This window comes from Ailuropoda melanoleuca, chromosome X (assembly GCF_002007445.2).
Source record: "Ailuropoda melanoleuca isolate Jingjing chromosome X, ASM200744v2, whole genome shotgun sequence".
Taxonomy (NCBI): domain Eukaryota; kingdom Metazoa; phylum Chordata; class Mammalia; order Carnivora; family Ursidae; genus Ailuropoda; species Ailuropoda melanoleuca.
The window spans coordinates 12,948,192-12,971,344 of NC_048238.1; the positions used below are offsets into that span (position 1 = coordinate 12,948,192).

The following is a 23,153-nucleotide window of genomic DNA, read 5'->3' on the forward strand; positions in this document are numbered from 1 at the left end:
GTGTTTAGCCCTGGAAGACCAACGGCAAAGGTCAGTGGCCTATTGTCTTCATTATCACAAATTAATACGCCTAACAGGCAGAGCGCTGTGTAAAATGGAAGACAGACTCTCTCCTCCATTAAAGAAGGAACCAGCAATTTTGGTATGAACAGGCAGAGAACAACAGAAATGCTACCCACGTTCACACATTCAGTGCACATAGGCCAGGGGCCAGTAAACATTTTTTGTCAAGGGGCCATATAATAAATATTTTCAGCTCTGTGGACCATAAGGTCTCTTGTTGCAGCCACTCAACGCTGCCATTATAGCATGAAAGCAGCCATAGATACTATGTAAGAAAATGGGCGTAACTGTGTTGCAGTAAAACCTTATTTACTGACCGTGAAATCTGAATTCCATGTACTTTTCACACGTCACAAAATGTGATTCTTCTTTTGATTGTTTCCCAACCATTTAAAATGTAAGAATTATTCTTAGCTCGTGGGCCATATGAAAACAGGCAGAGGGACAGATTTGGCCAGTAGATCCTTAGTTTGCTGTCCCTGATGTCGAAGTGTGTGCACGCTTGCTGAGCGCAGTCATTTAGCAGTGAGTGTTGACTGTAACCTTTCTGAGTAGAGTTGACACACAATGTTACATTAGTTTCAGGTGTACAGCTTAGCGATTTGACACGTTTCTACATTATGCCTGTTCGTCACGAGTGCAGCTACCATCCGTCCCATGACATCACTATTATATCAGAGTAGAACCTAGGGGAATCCACGACCCCTGTGCAGTGAGTCAGGACGGACTTCCTAGGGGATATGAGAAAAACAATACAACATGAATCAGACAGCTGGGTGCTGCTTTAAAGTATGAGGCACTGTCAGGTCATGCGCATTTGCTTTCCAATAAAAAACTTGAGAGTCAAACCCCAACGTCTTTAAGATATGTGTCTTTTCCAGCTTGCCCTGGATCCACTGTGATACTAACAGTTGTTTAAATGAAAAAAAGGAGAGAGTTTTAACTCGAGGCTTACCTGGATTCCAGCTGGCATGGGTGGTGGGCATGGGGGCAGAGACTTCCCGTTGCTCATGGGGGGAGTGAAGATGTGACCAGGCGCTGCGCTTCTGACAACCATCACGCACAGTGCAGCGTCTAAGTTCTTCTCATGTAAGCAAGACCCTTTTAAATTGTGGAAAAGGGGAATTGTGCTCAGGGAGAATCATTTCCTCAGGACCTCCAGGGATTCGTCTGGGCTTGAAATGGTTAGAGAAATAGGAAGTGTTTGGGCTATGGGAGATGTCTTGCGAAAAGGCTGTTAGCACTTTTATACTAAAACTTTTAACTGAAAAAAGTCATTCAAATGCACTGTCCAGACCATCTTCCTTGATGATAGCTTTGCTGACTCAAAGCAGACTTTTTCAGTTGGTTCTTAATTAAGATGCCCCTGAAGTTGCCTGGTGACAAACTTCTAAACTTTTCTTCCCTCCCTCCTTCCCTCCCCTCCTCCCTTCCTTCCTTCCTAAGTATATTGTGGTGAAATATAAATAACATAAAATTGACTATTTTGATCATTTTGAAGTGCTCAGTTCTATGGCATTCTATGGTACATTCACATTGTTGTACAACCATCACCACCATCCATCCCAGAATTTTTTTCGTCTTCCCAATCTGAAACTCCCTACCTATTAAACTGTAACTGCCCTTTCTTTCTTTCATTGTATTGTTTTCTCTTTGTTCTTTCTTTTATTGTTAATTTTTGGAGGTCACATTTACTGGAGCACTATTCATAGTGAGGACAAATTCAAAAGCACTGAATTTGAAACGATGTCTGAGTTTGAGCCCTGGTTCTTCTCATTGTCAGTTGTGTAACTTTAGGCAAATAACTCTACAGGTCTCAGTTTTCTGATCTATAAAATGGAGATAAGGGTATTTACTTTTAACATATCATAGGACTATTGTAATTTTTGTAATGATGAAATGAGATAACATATTGACTTCTTTATGAAATGTTAGAATTCCTAGTCAAAACAGTGAGTGTACCATTAGCGTGATTGTTATTTATGTTCATAAGGGAGCTGAGAGGATGCTGAAATCTCAACCAGGTGTTGTTCAGTGGACAATCATTTCTTTTCATGGAATTCGATAGCCTTTTATTTCAGTTGTGCTGCCTCATTTTCAAAGTGCTTTTGAAACATCTCATTTAGCTCCTTCTTCTAGCAAGTAAGGTTGATATCATTAGTTTCATTTCACAGATGAAGAAAATGGCAATCTGAAAGTCTCATGGTTTGAGATCTGGACCCAGGACCTCTGTTCAAACCCGAGCTCTGCCACTTGCTGGCTGTGTGAGCTCGGGTGACCTGTTTCACCTCCTTGTGCCTCAGATTCTTCATCTGCGAGGAGAGGATGACCACAGTAGTACCTACTTCCTTGCATTGTTATAAAGGGATTCAAGAAGTTAATTCTTGAAAAGTGTTAAGAGCTGTACCAGGCACACAATCCTATGTAAGTTTTTGTTAAATGAGTAGTATACGATAAAATAAAAGGACCTGAGACAGCATGCTTATGCAAAAATAGCGAATTATGGAAGTGGGTGTAGAATGCAGGGCTCCCGGTCTCCCTCCAGGCCCTGCCTCTCACTGTCTTGGGCTCCTTCACCACGCGGTGATACCTCAGTAACACTGCCAGGATCAACCTTCTGGGCCAGGGCACCCAATAAGCTACAAAGTTGGGTCGACATTTCACCCGGTATAAAGCCTCTCATAAAAGGTCATTTAAATATAGTGCTGTTAAATTTTTATAATTAGATACAATGACTCATATGCCATGATAGTATTTTTGAGCCTTAATAACTGCTATTTTGAAAAAAAAAGAAAATGCGTTTTATTGAGATAATTTAGAAATTCTATCTTTATCCCCAATAATTTGAAATATATTCAAAAACTAACATTGTGTCTGATATTTCATTTTCTGTATATGCATTTGATAAACTGATGGGACCGGGAGAAGAATTTACATAGTGGTTGCTATTGTTGGCCCACCCCTATCCCTCGCACTCCCTGGAGGTCCCTTACAGACTTGGGCTTGCTTTTTCTCTGACTGAGAGGGATACCTGGCCATGGGAAGGTTTGAGGCAGGTGGGAGTGCTCCAGAATTAACAGTAGAGGACCACTGTCAACCAAAGAGGGATGGGAGTCCATGGGAAACACCTCAGCCTCCTCACGCCTTGGTGGCACAGTTCTGGAATGTGCTCACCAGTCTCTCAGGAGGTCCCCAGCAGGCCTGTGCTCCAGTTGCCCAGAATGGCACACTTCATTGGCTTCCATTCCCTCCCTGTCCCACCTCCCCACTCCCTCCCTCCCTGTGCTTCCTGGGATCCCTTCTCGAACAAACTACTTGCACCTAAATCCTTGTCTCAGGGTCTGTTTGGCAGTGAATGACAATTTATGAAGACAATTTATTACGCCGAGTCTATTTTACCTTCCACCCTAGAGCACGGGTGATTTTTCTCTGTCTTTGTGATTTTTCCCTGTTCTCTATCTTCTATGTTACTCGGTAGAGCAAATGCAGGCCATGTCTAACTACGACTCGCAAGTGGGATTTATAAACGTTCTTCAAACTTTGGGGTTCATAAATTGCTGAAAAAGTCTAACAAGTTATAAATATATGTTCTTCCCTCCATAACATTTTTTGAGAAATGGCTTATGAACAACTTGTGCCAGGATGTGTGCACAGCGACTGGAATTGAACTGGGTGACTGCTCTCCTTTGTCATTTGAAACACACCCACTGGCAACTGTAATATATCATCCCGCTTATACCCCTTCTGACAAATTCCCTTACAGGATTAGCACTGAGCTTTGGAATTAGGTCATCCTGCTGAAACCCACTGGGGCCCAAGCATCAATATTTGCCCAGCTCCTTCTGCCAGGGCACCATGAGATGTCCAACAGTTGTTTGCAGCACTCTTTCCCTTTTATACCTCAGCCTCTGCATCCCTTGCAGCCCAGAAACAGTACCTGCACTTCTGAGCCTTCTCCGTGTCAGCAGCCCTTTCTCCAGCCCCGTGCCAGCCTCTGGATTTTAGAGCTTCCCTGACGCCACTTTCATCTTGGCTCCGATGTCTCATTCGGAGGGCCTCTTCAGACCCTGCGGCCTCTGACTTTACGAAAGCTCAGACCTCACTCTAGGCCTAGGCCACAGGGAACTTCAGGGTGTGTATATGGCTGCGAAAGAGGCAGGAGATTCAGTCTAACAGACTCGAGGAAGAAAGGAATTTTGTCTCTGCCTAGAAACACTGTGTTTTCACCAGGTGGGGAACAGACATTCTAATAAATTTTTTGCTCTTCTCCCTTAATTTCAATACCAGCAAAAGGGGGCAGAATTTGCCACCCCAAAATGTGCCTCTTTGGCATGAGGATTATTTTAGGTTAATTATTCTTTAAGAAACAGCAGACATAGGACAGGCTCTGAAAATCCTAATCGGAGTTACCCTTTTGTAAGAGACATTGACATTTGTAAGGGAAATCTGCATCTGAGAGGACTGCAAAGTGGGGTTCCCGTCCTCCAGGAGAGGTGCAACCTGATCTAACAGGTAAGGGAGGAAAATATCAAAACTTGTATTTATATTGATTTCTATTTAAAAATAAAGATGAATTAAACATTAGTAATATACAGTGTTGAAATTGAGGCTCACTCTCTCCCTGAGTCCACATCAGAGGATCCCTTCTTATGTGTGGCTCAGGCAGCAGGAGTACAAGGCCCAGCATATAGAAGGCTCAGCCATGGCACCTGTTTCTTCCCTGCACTTTCAGGCTTTGGAGAGGCTTCACAGATTGCTGGGTTTGGGTATGATCTCGTTTTAATAAAATTAACGTCCCCAAATGGATGAGTAGCTTTAAAATATTCCTGCAAAACAAAACCCCACAGATTGTCAATGATACTAAAATTGCAAGCCCAAGAGAACAATATGAACATAACAAAGAAGACAGTTCCCTCATTCCTGGTATAGGCATATGACACATTCAATCACATTAGAATTATAGTAAAGTTTTTCTGATGACAAACGGGTTGACAGTTAATAAAATAGAATAAATTATGTAACACATTATTATTATTTTTTTTTATAATTAGGCTCCATGCCCAGCATGGAGCTCAGCACAGGACTTGAACTCACAACCCTGAGATCAAGACCTAAGCTGAGCCACTCAGGTGCCCCTAACACAGTATCTTGAATTTGTTATTTTACTGTTAGTTTATATCTTTTTTAGTTTATCTTTTTAAAACTCTATATTTTAGCATGTTTTCTCCCTTGCTTATGAACTTCTGTATAATACCCACCCACATTCAACAATTAACATTTCCTCGACTTTGTTCTTGCTCTCCAGTGTGTGTATGTGTGTGTGTGTACACATATTTGTTTGTTTTGTTTTGTTTTTTAAAGATTTTGTTTATTTATTCGACAGAGATAGAGACAGCCAGCGAGAGAGGGAACACAAGCAGGGGAAGTGGGAGAGGAAGAAGCAGGCTCATAGCAGAGGAGCCTGATGTGGGGCTCAATCCCATAACGCCGGGATCATGCCCTGAGCCGAAGGCAGACGCTTAACCGCTGTGCCACCCAGGCACCCCCTTGTTTGTTTTGTTTTGTTTTGTTGAACTCTGGAAAGTAAGGTGCAAATATCCTGAGTATTCAGTGTGTATTCCCTAATAACATGGACATTCTTCTGCAGAACTCCAATACTATTATCACACCTAATGAAATTTCTTTTTTTAAAGATTTTATTTATTTATTTGACACAGAGAGTGAGAGAGCACAAGCAGGGGGAGCAATAGAGGGAGAGGGAGAAGCAGACTCCCTGCAGAGCAGAAAGCCTGATGCAGGGCTCAATCCCAGGACCCTGGGATCATGACCCGAGCCGAAGGCAGATGCTTAACCGACTGAGCCACCCAGGCGTCCCTTTTTTCCCCACACCTAATGAAATTAACAATGATTCCTTAATACCATCTGATATGTAATCACATTTCCCCCATTTGGGGGGATCAAATTAAGGCATATGCATTGCATTTGGTTGTTATATTTCTTTTTTCCAGTCCTCTTGAGATACAAACGACACATAACATTGTATAAGTTTAAGATGCATAACAAAGTGATTTGCTGTACGTACATATTGTGAAAAGGATTACTTGTTATATCCCTTTTATCTCCTTTAAGGTGTAACAGTACCTCCCCTATATTCTTCTTAAAAAATGATGTTGAGGGGCGCCTGGGTGGCACAGCGGTTAAGCGTCTGCCTTCGGCTCAGGGCGTGATCCCGGTGTTATGGGATCGAGCCCCACATCAGGCTCCTCTGCTATGAGCCTGCTTCTTCCTCTCCCACTCCCCCTGCTTGTGTTCCCTCTCTCGCTGGCTGTCTCTATCTCTGTCAAATAAATAAATAAAATCTTTAAAAAAAAATGATGTTGAGTGTTTTGATGAATCTAAGCAAGTTATCTTGTAGAATGTGCCAGAATTGGATTTGTCTGATTGTTTCCTCATATATAGATTCAGGTTAAAAATTTTGGGCAAGGGACTGCATAGGCAATGTTGTGTTCTTCCCCTTGCATTTTATCAGGAGGCACATGACTTCAGATGGTCCCATTATTGGTGATGCTAAATTCAGTCGGGGCCAAATTATGAATTTCCTGGGCCCTTGGCACATTTACCTTCATGGGACCCTTTCTCCGTAAAAAAAAACCATATTAAGAATTGTATTTTATAATTATATCAGCATAAAATATAACCCAAGATGGATTATACTCATTTTTTCTTCTCATTTTAAAAGAAATTGAAATACTTTCCTATACCCCTAAAAGTATCATAGGCCACAGACCTAGTGCCTATTCTAACTAGCAAAGAATTTCACCCTGTATTTGACCACCTGGTTAAAGGGGTGACTTCTGGATCTCCCCCAACATAAAGGTACATTTTCCTCTTTGCAATTAGACAGTAGTCTATGGGGAGACTCTCTGAGACTATATGAATATCCTGTTCCCCTAAAACCTCTCCCTCAATGGTTTTATCATTTTTGCCAGAATTAGTTATTACATTGAAGATTGCAGTTATTATCTTCTGTGGAGGGATGAGAATACTAAAGTGCAGAGTCCATGATTTGTCCAAGACCATAAATCTACTTGGTAGAATCACCATTAGGAACCAGATCTCTGCTCCCAAGTCCACAGTAGAGCCCGGAGAAAACTGGAGTATGTCAAGAAGGAGTGAAAAAGAGAATTGGAGTTATTTGGCTTGGAGAGAACAGAAAAGGATAACTGTAATCTGTTACACACTTAAAGATAATGATTGGATGCACACCAAGGACCAGCAAGTTCTCCACTGGCAGAGTAATACCTCAAAGGGAGATAAGATTCCATTGCTCTGGATTATAGTCATTTTACAAGTCAGCTAATAATTGCCTCACATTTCTTCAGAAAAGTTCCTGGCATTATTCTCAGAAGAAAATAAAGCCGATGTTTAATAGCCTCGTCAAATCTGATTAGGTGTTAGGATTCTAATTTAAGCCCTGACAATGTGCCAATTACCTAGAGATCATTTAATTCCTTTAGTTTTCTCTTCACCTCAGTCCACTCCAGGTACTGTGCATCAGGAGATTTTAAAATATTGTTGTTCAACAATTCCTACAGACTGCAGTAGGTAATTATGGACAAATGAGGGCTGAAATGCTGCATTCTTAAAAATAAATACACTGCCCATATTTGAATAAAAGACATAATCTTGTGTGGGTAAAGGTTTCCAACCCTGGGTATGGGAGTCAGCTACTGCTACTTGCCAAAAATCTCTTTGAGACATTAATCTTATTACACAGAACATTTCTGACCTTTCCAATGTTTGCGTAAAGAAAAATGAAACACAGAAGTTTTTAGGAGTGGGAAGCAATTGTCTTGAGCCCCACAGTATCAGAGGAGTGAATTTGTCAGTCTATGGAAGATTCTTACTAAATATGTAAAAGTGAATCTACTCTCATTTTTGAGAAGTTGGGAATAAGAGACACACCTGCAAGTCACATATTATTAATTAATTAGCAAGTATGCACTGAGCCTCTACTTTGAAGTAAGTGGTATGCAGAACAAGGGACCTGGAGCATTTTTAGTGATACAGAAAGAAGAGAAGAGGAACAGCTGTAAGCTTCTCAGCTCAGGACATTTATTAGAAAGTCAGGTAGAAAAGATATACCCATGTAGGGGTGCCTGGGTGGCTCAGTCATTAAGCATCTGCCTTCAGCTCAGGGCGTGATCCCGGCATTCTGGGATCGAGCCCCACATCAGGCTCCTCCGATGGAAGCCTGCTTCTTCCTCTTCCACTCCCCCTACTTGTGTTCCCTCCTTGCTGCCTGTCTCTGTCTATGTCAAATAAATAAATAAAATCTTAAAAAAAAAAAAAGAAAAAGAAAAGAAAAGATATACCCATGTAAAGCTAGCAGATAATTCAAATTCAAAGTGGTGCACAGTAAACATAAAATGAAAAAACATCAATAATCCTGTCATAAAATTAGACAGGTTAGGAGAAAGAATAGAAATTATGGAGGGCTAGATTGGGCAGCAAAAGCTTCATCAAGATGATACTTATCAACTGGAATTTGGAAGGATAGATGAATGGAGACTCTGGGACTGGGCAGAAAGAAAGGAGGAAGGCAGGAAAGTAATGGAGAATTTAGGAACAGACCATAAACTAGTCTGTTTCTTGGGTACAATTAAAGTTGATAGTTCATTCTTTCAGAGGGCAGCAACTAGGGGATGATGTATGCAAAATGATGCTGGAAATAAATCTAATAACTTTATTTTTTTATTTTTTTTAAAGATGTTATTTATTTGAGAGAGAGAGATAGAGATAGTGAGAAGAGAGCATGAGCGGGGAGGAGAGGGAGAAGCAGATTCCCCGGCTGAGCAGGGAGCCCAACACAGGGCTGGGATCGTGATCTGAGCTGAAGGCAGATGCTTAACTGACAGAGCCACCCAGGGGCCCCTGATGATAACTTGAAATGTCCATCATGTCTAACCGTTCTAGAAAAGAACTGTTCTTTTGTTGACAAAGAAGAGAAGCCACTCAAACTAACTCAACTGAAAAGGAAATGGGAGAATTGTTTGACTGTAACAGGAGACCTCTTGTACATTCAAAAGCAGTTCATGAGCCAGGAACCAAGGACCCTCCATTTGACTTAGGGCCACATCATCTCAGCTCCTTCTTCTTCTTCTTCTTTTTTTTGCTTTTCCTTTTTTTTTTAGAGGTGGGGGAGGGGAAGAGTGAGAGGGAGAGAGAGAGTCTCAAGCAGACTCCACACTGAGCACAGAGCCCAACACAGGACTCAGTTTCACAACCCTGAGATCACAACCTGAGCCAAAATCAAGAGTCAGACACTCAACTGACTGTGCCACCCAGGCTCCCCTTGGGAGAGAAAGAATCTTAAGCAGACTCCACACTCAGCAAGGAGCCTGACTCAGGGCTTAATCTCACAACCTGAGATCATGACCTGAGCTGAAATCAAGAGTTGGATGCTTGGGGCGCCTGGGTGGCACAGCGGTTAAGCGTCTGCCTTCGGCTCGGTGTGATCCCGGCGTTATGGGATCGAGCCCCACATCAGGCTCTTCTGCTATGAGCCTGCTTCTTCCTCTCCCACTCCCCTGCTTGTGTTCCCTCTCTCGCTGGCTGTCTCTATCTCTGTCAAATAAATAAATAAAATCTTTAAAAAAAAAAAAAAGAGTTGGACGCTTAACAGACTGAGCCACCCAGGCGCGCCATCAGCTTCTTTTATGTCTGCCTCATTCTTCCTCTTTCTCTCAATCTACCTACTCTGCTTATTCATCTTGCACATGGTTAAAATATGCCCAATCCCCTTCTTGACATCAGAATCTTTTATTTCTAGCATCTGTTATTGACTAACTACATCCTCTCATTTTTTTCAGTTTAAATGCTTAAGAGAAAGAGAGGCTCTTCAGTAGCTGGTCAAGCATTTCTCTGGATGGTTTAGATTAAGTATCCACCCCAGTCCAACTAGCCATCATGCCTAAACAAAAACTACCCCCCCCCGCCACCACCAGTGGTGTCTCCCTGCATTGGGAGCCCTGGGGAGAGCTATCTATACCAGAAGAAGAAATAGACTGACATGTTGCATGCTCTATAGAACCATTAGACTTCCAGGGAAGTCTAATTTGGTATGTTCTATACACATTTGGGAAATTTCTGGTCTGTTTCTCTGCTTCTAAGAAGGATTTACCCAGAACTTTATTCTGAAAGAGCTATGATATCCTGAAAAGAGCTGACTCCACCACTTCTGAAAGTGAGCTTCAAATTTGTCACCTGTAGAATGAGGATAATAGCACCTATCTGTTGTCTGGAACATAAATGAGATAATGCTATTCTCTGTTTGGCACAAAGCAAGAGCTTAGTAAATGGGATTTCTTTAATTACTTTTGATATTTTATGAATATTCTATAACATAAAATTGTTTACAGTGAATTTTACTTATTTTTTAATTGCACAAGTGATATATGAATGTATCTGAATATAAAAGCAATTCCTAGACATTATATTATTTCACTGTAAATACATTCACAGTAAATATTTTAGGGTGTGTTTTTAATAAAGTCTTTTTAAAAACACAGAACCACAATACCATTATCACACCCAGTATATTAAAAATAATTCCTTAATATCACCAGTACTAAATCTACATTTGATTTTCCTCAATAGTCTCAAAAATATCTTTTTTTTTTTTAAAGATTTTATTTATTTATTCGACAGAGATAGAGACAGCCAGCGAGAGAGGGAACACAAGCAGGGGGAGTGGGAGAGGAAGAAGCAGGCTCACAGCGGAGGAGCCTGATGTGGGGCTCGATCCCATAACGCCGGGATCACGCCCTGAGCCAAAGGCAGACGCTTAACCACTGTGCCACCCAGGCGCCCCTCAAAAATATCTTTTTATCGTTGTTTAGTTTGAATCAAAATCCAAAAGGAGTCTACACATTGCATTTAATATGTATTACACATCCTAGTAGGTCTATAACCATTCTCCTTCCTTTTTAAAAAATTTTCTTCTCCTTTTTTATACCATATATTTGTTGGGGAAAAAATGGAGTCATTCCTGTAGTATTTTCCAATTAGGGATTTGACTGTATCTTCATCATTTAGCAGATTCTTTTATCCCCACATTTCCTGAAAACTGGTACATAGATATAAAGGCTTATTTAGACTCAAATTATTTTTCTGGCAAAACTAGAAAAGTAATGTTTTTATACTATCTTTTATGTTTTAAAAGTTGTGAATTTGAAATAGCAGCTCAACAGTCCCATGGCATTTTGCACGTAGGAGTACAAGATTCCCAAGAGAAAAGGAGGTAAGCCATTCACTCTGATTTCTGCCTCGTGCAGAAGTGAGTCACTCATGCAGGAGTGAATCACCTTCACCTGGAGAGTCAATGGCACTTATGACTGCTTTCTGCCAGAAAATGCAGATAGAAGTCATAATTACTACTTTATCTGTAATTGGTGTCTCAGAGATAGCTTTAGTCATATACATCTTTGGCTGAAGATGTTCACGTACCTCTAATCAAAGATATAAATGCCTACATTCTGAACAGGAACAAATATGTTTGAGATAACTAGTGAGTAGAGAAAGTGTCAGAAGAAAATAAAACTTCTTTTGAAATTTTTGCTTTTCTGTAATTGTTTAAAATGAACTAATATAATCTATGGATGGAAAAAGCAAACTGAGGTACATGGAAGCAGGACCACAGAATTGTTCTGGAATGCTGAGGATGTCCATTAAATAAGAGCCCTCTCTTCTCTACCTGAGCTGGGAACAGAGAGCTAGATAAAGAAATCTAGAACAATAAAAATAATTGCTTCTATGCCTGATAAAGCTATTTGGAGAATGTGACTTAGGTCCAAAGCAGTAATGAACTTGCAAATACCTGATCTCCTATATTACATGTGCCATTGCCCTAGTCAGGGTCAGTTAGGCAGCCACAGGCTTCTCTGAGCCCAGTGTACATGCCAACGTCTTTTTCTCAAACTCATCTCTTAATAACTCACTCCCCTTTACCTGGAGGGAGGCAGAAAGTGAGTGAGGAATCAGGGTGCAGCAAAGAGTGGTAACTCAATGGAAATTTAATCAACGTGGAAGCAAGTGGAAACAAGTGTTCCCCCATCACTGAAGTCCATCATATAAAAGAGTATCAGTGGTAGGACCAGTTTTAACATAGCATTATCAGCAATGAACACCCTCACATTTTGTTGGTCCCAACTCACATCAACTTCCCCACTATCACAGCTCATGTTCGCCAGAACAAATATTTGTGGAGTGTGTGCAGATCACAGTGCTGGCAAATGCCAAGATGGAAGACACTCTTTGCCCACGAGAGGCTCATCCTCTAGTGGCTTCTCAGACTAGTGCTCACAAAACAGGTGTGCACCCCATTGTGCTAGGTATTGTACGGGGAGTTGTGGCAGACATGGAGCTGCTCTACTCGCACCTCCCTCGAAGAAAAGATTCACTATCCAGCTGCAGGGATGGTGGTGAGCTGAAAGCCTCCAGCTGTCGGTTCCTTCAGAGTCCACTTCCACTTTCAAACTATGGTCATGCTCTTCTTGGACAGTTCCTGCCCAGTGACTAAACCAGATAGTAACTAAGGTCACACTCTTTTTGGATGGCCCCAGCCCATGGCTAAGCAAAGTGGTGATATAAGGCCTGGCCATTTCCACCCGAGACAGGACTCCTCTGCTGGGCAATCTCTGTTACTGAGCTCCCCATTAGGCTGGTAGAGGGTGACCAGCTGTCCTGGTTTGCTGGGACTGAGAGATTTCCCAGGATGTAGGACTTTTGGTGGTAAAATTGGGAAATTTCCAGGCAAATTAGGGTGGTTGGTCACTTTCACTGGTGTAGACCTTGTCAGGTCTGCATCAGGGTCTGACACTCCCCTCCAACCAATCTTGCATCCTGCCCTTTGCCTTTCATAGGTATTACTCCCCAATAAACTTTTTGTCCTCCTGGTTTCATCTCAGCGTCTGCTTCCCAGAGCACTCAGTCCAAGACAGGGGCACATATAGCACAGAACCCAGGAGGGACCTAAATACTGCAAGAGATGAGACTGAAAGAGAGAAGGAGGGCAGGGGAAGATTAATTTGGCAATTAGAGGGATGCTCCTGGTATAACTTTTTCAGTGGGCTATTTGTTCTGCACCCTTTGAAAAAGCGAAGAGGCATATGTAAATACTCAATGACTTCAGGTTTCCTAAATGGCATTTGAATACTCAAAATGAAGGCTTTGCCAAAACAAACAAACAAACAAAAAAACCCAACCTTGTCCCTGTGTCCTTTATTTTTTTTTAAGATTTTTATTTATTTGTTTTAGAGAGAGAAAGAGTGGAAGTGGGAGCAGGGGCAGAGGGAGAGAAAATCCCAAGCAGACTCCATGCTGAGTGTGGAAACTGACTCAGGACTCCATCCCATGACCCTGAAATCATGGCTTGAGCCAAAACCAAGGGTCAGATGCTTAACCCACTGAACCACCCAGGTACCCCCCTGTGTCCTTCTTTAAACATGCCTGTTACTAATTTCTATGATTTAAGAAGAAAAATAAAAGGAGCTTCAGCTTTTCTGAGAAGTATTCTTAAACTCAGGAGGAACTGTGGGTGAAGAAACAGGAAGACATCCTTCAGAGCCAGAACTAGGATAAGGCGAGCAAGGTACTCAGGTATAACATTTAGGGAGGCACTCACTGTCATGGTTGTGTGAGGACAGAGTCAGCACTTGCCTGAACCTGAGAGTGAGCACCTCCTTGAATACTGCACCCAGCTGCCTGGCTCGCCTCACCCTAGTCCCAGCCCCGGCATCCGTAATAACACTCTGCAACTTACGCACAACATTGGCTCTTTCCTGCCCCAGGTACAAAGCCATTGTCCGACCAATGGATATCCAGGCCTCTCATGCCCTGATGAAGATCTGCCTCAAAGCCGCATTGATCTGGGTTATCTCCATGCTTCTGGCCATCCCGGAGGCTGTGTTTTCGGATCTGCATCCCTTCCACGAGGAAAGCACCAACCAGACCTTCATTAGCTGTGCCCCATACCCACACTCTAATGAGCTGCACCCCAGAATTCACTCCATGGCTTCCTTCCTGGTCTTCTATGTCATCCCGCTGTCAATTATCTCTGTCTACTACTACTTCATTGCTAGAAATCTGATCCAGAGCGCTTACAATCTGCCTGTGGAAGGGAATGTACATGTCAAGAAGCAGGTGGGTGCTTCGGATTGATTGATTTCCTCTTTAGGGCTTTGATCCCGTTTGCACTCCACTGACAAGTTCATCATTATAGGTGGTCACGTCACCCGATTCTGCAGTTAGAGGAGGTGGGTGATGGTAAATGGAAACTCCTAGCCACAGAAGCCCAGGAATTCAGGTGTTCTTTATAACCTTGTTCTCTTACTAAAGACCTCAGCTAGGGAGGTGTTGAGAATCTGGAAGATTTGAAGTATGGGTTTCCTTTTGAGAAATATCTGAAAAAGTATTGTTAACAAAATAAAATATTGAGACTCATAGGAATGTGACTTCTTTAAACTCCAGTCACATTGTTTGGATAGAAAGAGGGTTACCACCTGGGGACAAGGCAGAGGGAGCAAGAAAATGAGACTGATTGAAGAAACAGAAGTAGTTTGATTAAGATAGGCTCATGTTGATTTGGGTTCAAATCCAGACTTAGTGACTGACTCGCTTACTCTCTCTGAGCCTCAGTTCTCACCCATGACATGGGGTGATAACCCCTATATTGTAAGGATGTTGGAAGATTAAAAGGCAGAGCATATCTTTGACCTAGAGTGCCCAGAATGCAGAATGCCCTCCATATGTGTTAGACTCCCTTCCCCATCCCCCATAGCCCTGTGTAATTTCAAACTTGAGGTATGAGTAGCAGAAACCAGGGGCTCCAGCTTTCTCCTTTTTGTCAGTTCTCGCTTTCTAGTCCAAATGTAGATCATATGGTATTTATGATGGAAAAAGCAGAAAGACTCCCCATCTGTTTAAATGTACAGTTAACTCAGTTGGTGGCCTCACCCTTTAAAGTTCCATTATTATTATTATTATTATTATTATTATTATTATTTTGCCTCAATTATGAGGAGACAGTGGAGTTCTCAGTGAAACTGTCTCCATATTTGAAAGACCTCTCAATAGTGAACATCCACTGGACCTCAGATTCTTTAATGGGAAAGATGGTTCCCCTTGCCGTTGTAGCAGAGGGTGTTGGGAGCGAAAGGAGATGCTCAGCCCACTTGGTCTAAGAACCTTCCTGTATAGCATAGCCCAGAAATAACTTGAGATGAAAAATAGTAATAAGAGGAAGTTATTTTGGCTTGGCCAATGAGAAAGAACAAAGCTGGCTGCTTTGTCATATGGCTGATAAACTGCACCAGGGCTCTCCTGAGGAAAAAGAGGTCACTTACTAAGATTTCATTGTGCAATCCATTCAAGCATGTAATCAACTTTGTTTAGAGATCTGTTCTCAGTGGCACGTTCTAACTATATTCTACTTCATGGATTTCTGCTTCCTGACTTTTCCATTTCTGTGTTTCTGAATCCCCCCCTTTTCTCCATCTGTTTCTGTTGCTTTTCTCTCATTTTGTCGGATTTTCTCTTGTCTTCTTTCTCCCATTGAACTCTTTTTCTGTGGCTTTGTGAGTTCATCTATTCCCCCAATTCTTTTTCCCTGTTTTTCTGTCTGAATCTTTGTCTCTCTGCATTCATCCCACACTGTCCCTTGGTCCCTCTGTCTCCGTGTGCGTGACTCTCTCCTTAGATTGAATCCCGGAAGCGCCTTGCCAAGACAGTGCTGGTGTTCGTGTGCCTCTTTGCCTTCTGCTGGCTCCCCAACCACATCGTCTACCTGTACCGCTCCTACCACTACTCTGAGGTGGACACCTCCATGCTCCACTTCATCACCAGCATCTGTGCCCGCCTCCTGGCCTTCACCAACTCCTGTGTGAACCCTTTTGCCCTCTACCTGCTGAGCAAGAGTTTCAGGAAACAGTTCAACACCCAGCTCCTCTGTTGTCGGCCTGGCCTGATGACCCGCTCTCACAGCACTGGCAGAAGTACCACCTGCATGACCTCCTTCAAGAGTACCAACCCCTCTGTGGCCACCTTCAGCCTCATCAACGGAAACATCTGTCATGAAGGGTATGTCTAAGCTGATCCTTGACCCTGTCACCCCAGGGGTCCCCGGTTTTGCTTTATGGCTAGTAAAGAACCCTCACATCTGTTGTTGTCTCTATACCCTCCAAAGACCCTTGGGAAGGCTATGAGTTTGCAGGCAGGTTGCAGAGAAGCCCAAATGGATTGCTGTTATGTTTGAAAGGCCCATCAAGGCTTACGCTTTCCATTTCAACTTCTAAATATTCTTCTGATGTAGAGCCAATTCTCCTCTTTTTAGAAAAGGGAATAAGAAATTATTATTTTAAGCATCAAGCCCTGATATACAGGTATGGCCAATTAAGTCATAGAAATTATATGAACCACCAGATTTATATAGCAGAAAAATTACACATTAAATGTCCACTTTGTGAAAGACTTTACCTTGTCATTTCTTTAAGTAGAAGCTAGTGCTTTAAAAAGATGATTTGAGTAATTTTTCAGGAATATTTATAATCACAAACCAAGGAACTGTTTTTTACACTCCTAACATGAAAGCCAACCCTATGAAAAAGTACTATGTATGAGGGACCATTCCCAAATTGATAACACTGGAAGCCAGTTTAAAACAAATCCCTGAGTTAATTGTTTTTGAAAGATGTTACTGGGGACATAGGAGAAACACTCAACACATCATTTTAAGGCAAAAACACAACCGAACACATAGACACATATACAAAGATCCGTGCGAGGCTGTGGATCGATATCTTACACTCTGAATTCTAACTCAGCAGAGATCCTTTTTGCTGTTTCCCCATTTCAGTCATCTGTGGTATAGTTAGTTCTGCCATAGAATAGAAATCCTTTTGGGAAAAAATTGATCATGTTCTCAATTCATCATTTATAAGTACATAAAGTATAGTATTTATTTTTGGTATACAGGTTTTCAGCCAAATGTATTTACTTAGATTTGGCTGTCCTTGTCTGCTACATTGAAGGAGTAATTTCTTATGGAAAAAAAAAAAGAGATCACTTCTGAGTGGAAACAGAAACATGTTTACATTTAACATATGCTTACCTAAAGTCTGGGAGGAAACGAATAAAATTTCAGTAATACGTATTTCTGTTTGAATATGTAGAAGTAATTTGCAGGGGGCTTAGATTTAAGAATGGATTAAAAAAACAGCCAAGAGGAGTATTTATGAAACAGCCATGTGCAGAAAAATACTGGACTGAAATCTTTTTATTTTTCTGAGTAAAGAAATTTGACCATCTTACTTTAGAAACCCTGAACCAAGTTTTTCTTGACTCCAGGATACGCCAATTCTGACAGACTGCAAACACGTTAACCCACTTTCAGATAAAGCCGAATTCTGCAAATGTGCCCTAAGGTGTATCCTTCACATCCAAAGACGATGTTAGTTCCGGTTTTCTCTGTCCAAATGAGAAGGAACTGTCCGCGCCCTTTTCCATATGGCCTGTATGAAAACATTTTCATCTCTTGATACAAGGAAGTGCTGTCTGCAGAGCTTTAGAAGTTAGGACAAAGACAGTTGTAAAGATCTGTGTTTACAGTTGTATTAGCTGGAGTGAGACCTCTTCACTGCTGTCTGCTGTGTGCACTTCTATACTGTACCCACCTGCTTTCCTGGTAGTCCATAATGACATCGGACAGTTTGAAAAGCAAGACAGGCAGTGTAGCTGAAAGAAGCAAGGTTTTTAGCTGGACATCCCAACTCTGTCTCTAGCTATGAGTTTAGCTATCAATTTGTCTTCTCTTGACTCCTTTTTTCATCTCTAGAAAGAGAGGACAGTACCGAGGTCCTTCTATTGCTAAAATCCTTTGAGTCTTGTCATCATTTCTAGTTCTGTCTCTAAAGCATTTATACAGCCCGCCTGCTCACAGCTGCCCCACTTCTGCAACCTTTGCAACAACTCCTCTTGAGAAATCCTTCAACCAACATTCTGCAGTCATGTTCACATTAGTGGAATGGAAGGAGACGGACTATTCTATCACTTCCAGGAGCTCACTGGAATAATTTGTATGAATAATGTCCCATTAGCTTGTTATGTTTTGGAATTAAAGCTGAAAGACACATAAGAAAACGTATTGCTCGATCTCCTCACTAAACAGGGGTACTTTTCCCGCTCACCTCCAACCTCCATGCACCTGTCATCGTGAACTAGTGCTCCCCAATTTTACACCTGGATTTCTTCCAAACTCTTTGAGTATGAAGTGACTTCGTACCTAGTTCGGGGCTACAGTGTCTAGCATTCTGGGTACGTAGTGTGACTTGTTCAAGCATCTCTGATCTACCTGATTTCAAAGACATTTTGGGAGTAGGACTCATCTTAATGTCTCCTTCAGGTAACATCATGGCACAGATTGTGGCGGGCTCCTCCCTAGCTTCTGGACAGTGAGGAGATTGAAGTCTAGGTCTAGCTGTGTGTCCCGAGGCAAATCTTATCACGTTTTGGGGACTCCTTAATGAAGGGTTGGAGAAGGCCTCTGCCAGCCAGTGAGCCAGGACTGGCAAAACTGTTCTGTGAATCAACTGATGGATGGACCCAAACCTTCTTACTGGGATGGACTTAGCTGGGCCCTTCTCTAGGGAAGTCAACTTCAATCTCAAGAACCTGAAATTACGGTGAGAGACACCCCCGCCCCCATGTGATATCACCTCCCTGTTAGGGCAGAGTGTGGCAGGGGCTGGAGCTAAGACATTTCACGCCTGGCTTCCAAAGATAATCAGGTTTAGCGCTTATGTCTTTGGCAAGGAAAAAAAAATCAATTTTTGCTGTGGAAAACCATCTGTGTTTATTCAATTGACAGACACTACCTTTCAATCTATCTTAAATTGAGCCTCCCTGAGGCAGGCAGCTCAACAGTGATAGATGAAGCAATAAACAAGGCCGTCTTCCCACCAACGGCCCCGGCTGGCAGGGAGGGCGCAGCCGCTGTTAGGAGAGGTATTCCACAGCAAGGTGGTCCTCCCTGCTTGGCGCAGATGCGGCCCCTCCCTGTGGGTGAGTTGAGATTCCCCATAAACGCGCATGGCTCAACCCTGTTCTGGCTGCCCTCCCTCCCCCCACTGAACCTGGCCTTCTCCCTCATTAACGAGTCTGGGATTTCCCTCTTTGCCACACCAACAATTTGGTTTCATCTTGAAGGATGGAAAACCCTTAAGTAAAGAAACAGTTAAGTGGCTGCTTCAGATGAACCAAACTCAGCTTGTTATGAAAATGCACACTGAACAGAAATAAATGAACTTGTCCATAGGACACGGGCACACTGAACTTACAAAGTCTTTGTTTATGCCAAAAGTAGAGGCGGTTAGTGGTTTCAGAGTCTATTCATGTACCAAATGTCTTCTAGGAATAGAGAGTAGCTTTGTTTGGGGACTACAAGTTGAATGACATCCTCGAGCTTGGACTAAAAGGTGGCTAAGTCACTTTCCCAAAAGCCAGATAGAAATGATCGCCCTGGGGGCGCCTGGGTAGCGCAGTCGTTAAACGTCTGCCTTCGGCTCAGGGCGTGGTCCCGGCGTTCGGGGATCCAGTCCCACATCGGGCTCCCTGCTCCACTGGGAGCCTGCTTCTTCCTCTCCCACTCCCCCTGCTGTGTTCCCTCTCTCGCTGGCTGTCTCTCTGTCACATAAATAAATAAAATTAAAAAAAAAAAAAAAAAGAAAGGATCGCCCTGGGACCCTGACCATATGAGAGCTGAATGAATAGGACTCACTTCTGTGGTGGTGACGGGATGGGGGTGGGGGGCAAACTTTCTGACCATTTCTGCCCTTCACATCCAGGTCCCAAAGGAGCTGTTGTTAGAGGCTCCGAACTAACCCTGGCTTGCTGGGAGGAGTGGAGCACATTTTGCACATTCGTCTAATGTTCAGCTGAATTTTAATAAATGGATTAACAACTGAAAACAAAGAAATGATTCACTCTCCTGGGGCCAGGTTTTGTGTCAGCTATCCAAAGAAACCAAGCCCTAACAAGCTCTAGTTTATTCTGTATGTGACGGTCATTCCTCTCGGCCCCCACCTTGACAGTCCCCCCAGCCCCCCACCCCCAACACAAACACAATACCTTTAATATCAAGCCATCTCTTACCATAACTGTGTCTGTCAAAGACACCCTTCTTTTAGGTAGGGGCCAAGCGTGAACTCCAGCTGAATGTATCCAGCGCAATCAACAAATCGCACCCTGAGAAGACTTCTTTTGTGAAACAACATTAGAAATGCAATCAGTGGAATTTATCTAATTTTTTAAAAGTTTAAGAGCCCCTAGGTTAAAATATTACATGTCCACGAGTAATTCAAAAAATTATTTGCATTCACCTAGTGTTCATGGTCTATAAAGCACTTTTATACTCATTGCCTCATCTAATCCAAGCCTTCCCTGCCGGCCAAAGAGCTGCTTAACATCCTTTACTATGGAAATTTGTAAATGACATTTACTAGTGACCATCTACGATTAGATTAAAAGACCCACGGAACTCTGAGGCTGAAGCATGCAACTACAGATGTTGAACCGTGTTTGACCTACACAAGGGTGATTTCATCCGGTCTAGTGTAATCTGATTTCATTTATATTCATGGCCGTTCTGTGATACTGAAGAACAGCGCTGCTCATCACTTTCCCAGTTTACAGGACAGTCTGTGCCTGCAAAGTGGTCTGTTTAACATGGCCCAAGGCAGGGAACCAAGTCATTGTTGGTTTCCCCAGAAATGCAGATTAGCCGGAACAGTATTCCATGTCACACTGAAGTGGAAGGCTAAGAGAAGAAGGGCGGGATCCTTGGGAGCAAAAACACAAGCCACAGAACCGACTGTATCTGTGTGAAACTTCAGTGGAGTTCTGTGGTTCTAGAAGCCCTGGAAAGGAAGGGGCTCGACTGCACCAAGCACCAATGATGCCAAATGCGGTGCTGAGCGCACGATTACCTTGAAAAGTGTTCAGATGATGAACAGGGAGATCACTTCACCATCCCAAGGTCACATAGCACAGTTGAATGGCAGAGTATTAATGTGGACCTGGATCTCTCTTAAGACCCCGTCCATTCCACTGCTCAGCATTGCTTCCCAAATCCAGCCCATGTGAGAAATTAAGTTCACAGTAACTAATAGTCCCATTCCCTACTCTAGCCTTTGTCCAAAGGCATGAGCTACCAAGGCGGTTGAGGAACATACACAAAGGGCATGGCAGATGTTTCTAAGCACATAAGTTAAGGACTCGCTGCAGGCAGAGGCTGAAATGTAGCAAAGAGCAGGTGGGCAAGGAAGTCCCTTCGTTTACACAATTCAGTTGCAACTGGAAGCCCTGGGAAGAATTTCCCACCTGGTTCTGTGACTAACCAAGGAGAAAAAAAAACCTTGGCAAACAGCCATATACAGAGGACACAAGTGAGAAGAGTCAATCCAGGCATCTTTCTTTGAATTAGGATTCATTGGAGAACAGGTATCAGGAAGGGGTGAAACCCCTTCCCCATTCCCACCCTCACCCCCCCCCCAAAGAAAAAGTAAGATATGATAGCAGATGGTTTTCCAGAAGCCTACAGACCCAGGCTATGTGAGTAGCCTTTAACAGAAAAATCTCTCCTGGACTAAGATATGAGCTCAGATATGGACTTAGGCATCTGAGTGCCTAGCCCTAGGTGCCCTGTTTAAAACCCAGATACCATCGTCTCTCTGCCCATTCTGAGCTCACATTCTAGAAGATAAGCTTATTTCCCTTTTTTTCTCCAAATTTAAAATTCATTCTGAGAGCCATATAATGACTTGGAAGGACTCACATAATTTTATGGTCTTTTAAAAGGATCATTTTAATGGACAGTAAAACTTCACACATTCAACACCTCATTAATTCCCAGACGAGCTTGAAAATTTTGGTATACCTCGGGATTTCAGTGTTCAAGGTACATTATATAATTTAGGACTGTTGTGAATCCAAATTTTTTCATCACTTTGCTTCAGTTTTAGCCAGTGCTATTGATATATTATTATTGATAATGTATAACATTAAGAAAGTAAAACTGATTAAAGTTTTTTTCCCCTGTAATCTGGGGTTAACAGATTCAAATACAACCTTTCTTGCATCCAAGTCAGCATAATTTTGGGTAATAAAATTTGTTGAAAAGGTCTGAGTTGTAAAAATACGTGGCACAAACTTCTTTATGTCATTTTCTGTTTTGTTTTAAATATTAGACTCATATTTTGTAAATTATAATTGTACTTGTTACTATTAACTGTAAATATTTATTGCATCAAAAATGTGCTCTGTGTTAAATAAGTCAGAACAAGTTCCAGGTGTGGTACTTAGTATAAATAATGTCATGGCTTGGCTTTGCCTAGACTCCTTAGACTAATGAATTATTTATAAGAAATTCACAATATTAATATGAATGATTCAGGTCCTTTTAAATGTACAAACTTAACTGTGTGACCATGTGAAATTCTGTCTATGAAGTGTGCTCAGTGATTGTATTCTTGTTTTTCAAGACATGTTTCCAATACTTCTATCACATTGTACATGATCTGTGTGACATGAAGTCAAATCAGTGTAGCTGAATATTTAAGTCATAGAAGGTAGGAAATGTGTCTTATTTCTTAACACAATAAAGCATAATTTATTAAATGGACAGATGCATGTATTCAATGTTCAATAAAAATAAAGCTGTTGCATGGATGTAGTTGATGGCCATCTGGTCTGGGGCTCTTCGTCCGTTCCAGAACCATCTACATCAGAATCACCCAAGCTGCTTGTTGCAAAATGCAGATTCTCCAATTCCCCACCAATTGGGAACATCTGGGGGTTTGGCCTAAACGTCTGCATTTTAAAACAAGCTCCCCAGGTTATTCCTCAGAACACAAGGGTTTTGTTTCATTAAACTTTTAAAATATGTATTTAACTTTTGAATAAGTAAGCTTTTCTCACGATTCAAACTTGAAAGCATAAAACAGGTACTCAGTGAAACGTCATGAGGCTACCTCACAGTT

The 23,153-nt window shown here is 42.2% G+C and overlaps 1 protein-coding gene across 3 annotated transcripts in view; it reads left to right on the top strand.

Moving 5' to 3' along the window:
• Positions 1 to 23,153, top strand: part of GRPR (gastrin releasing peptide receptor) — a 46,822-nt gene that overhangs the window by 16,237 nt on the left and 7,432 nt on the right. Inside the window, exons 2-4 of one of the 3 annotated variants that reach the window (XM_019800615.2) lie at positions 13,914 to 14,265; positions 15,821 to 16,200; positions 17,467 to 22,820. In XM_019800615.2, coding sequence (XP_019656174.1) covers positions 13,914 to 14,265; positions 15,821 to 16,200; positions 17,467 to 17,482 — 748 coding nt within the window. In that variant the 3' untranslated portion in view covers positions 17,483 to 22,820. Of the gene's footprint in view, positions 1 to 13,913; positions 14,266 to 15,820; positions 22,821 to 23,153 lie in introns of those variants that run through there. The other 2 variants (XM_034649637.1, XM_002920144.3) reach the window with 2 other exon arrangements.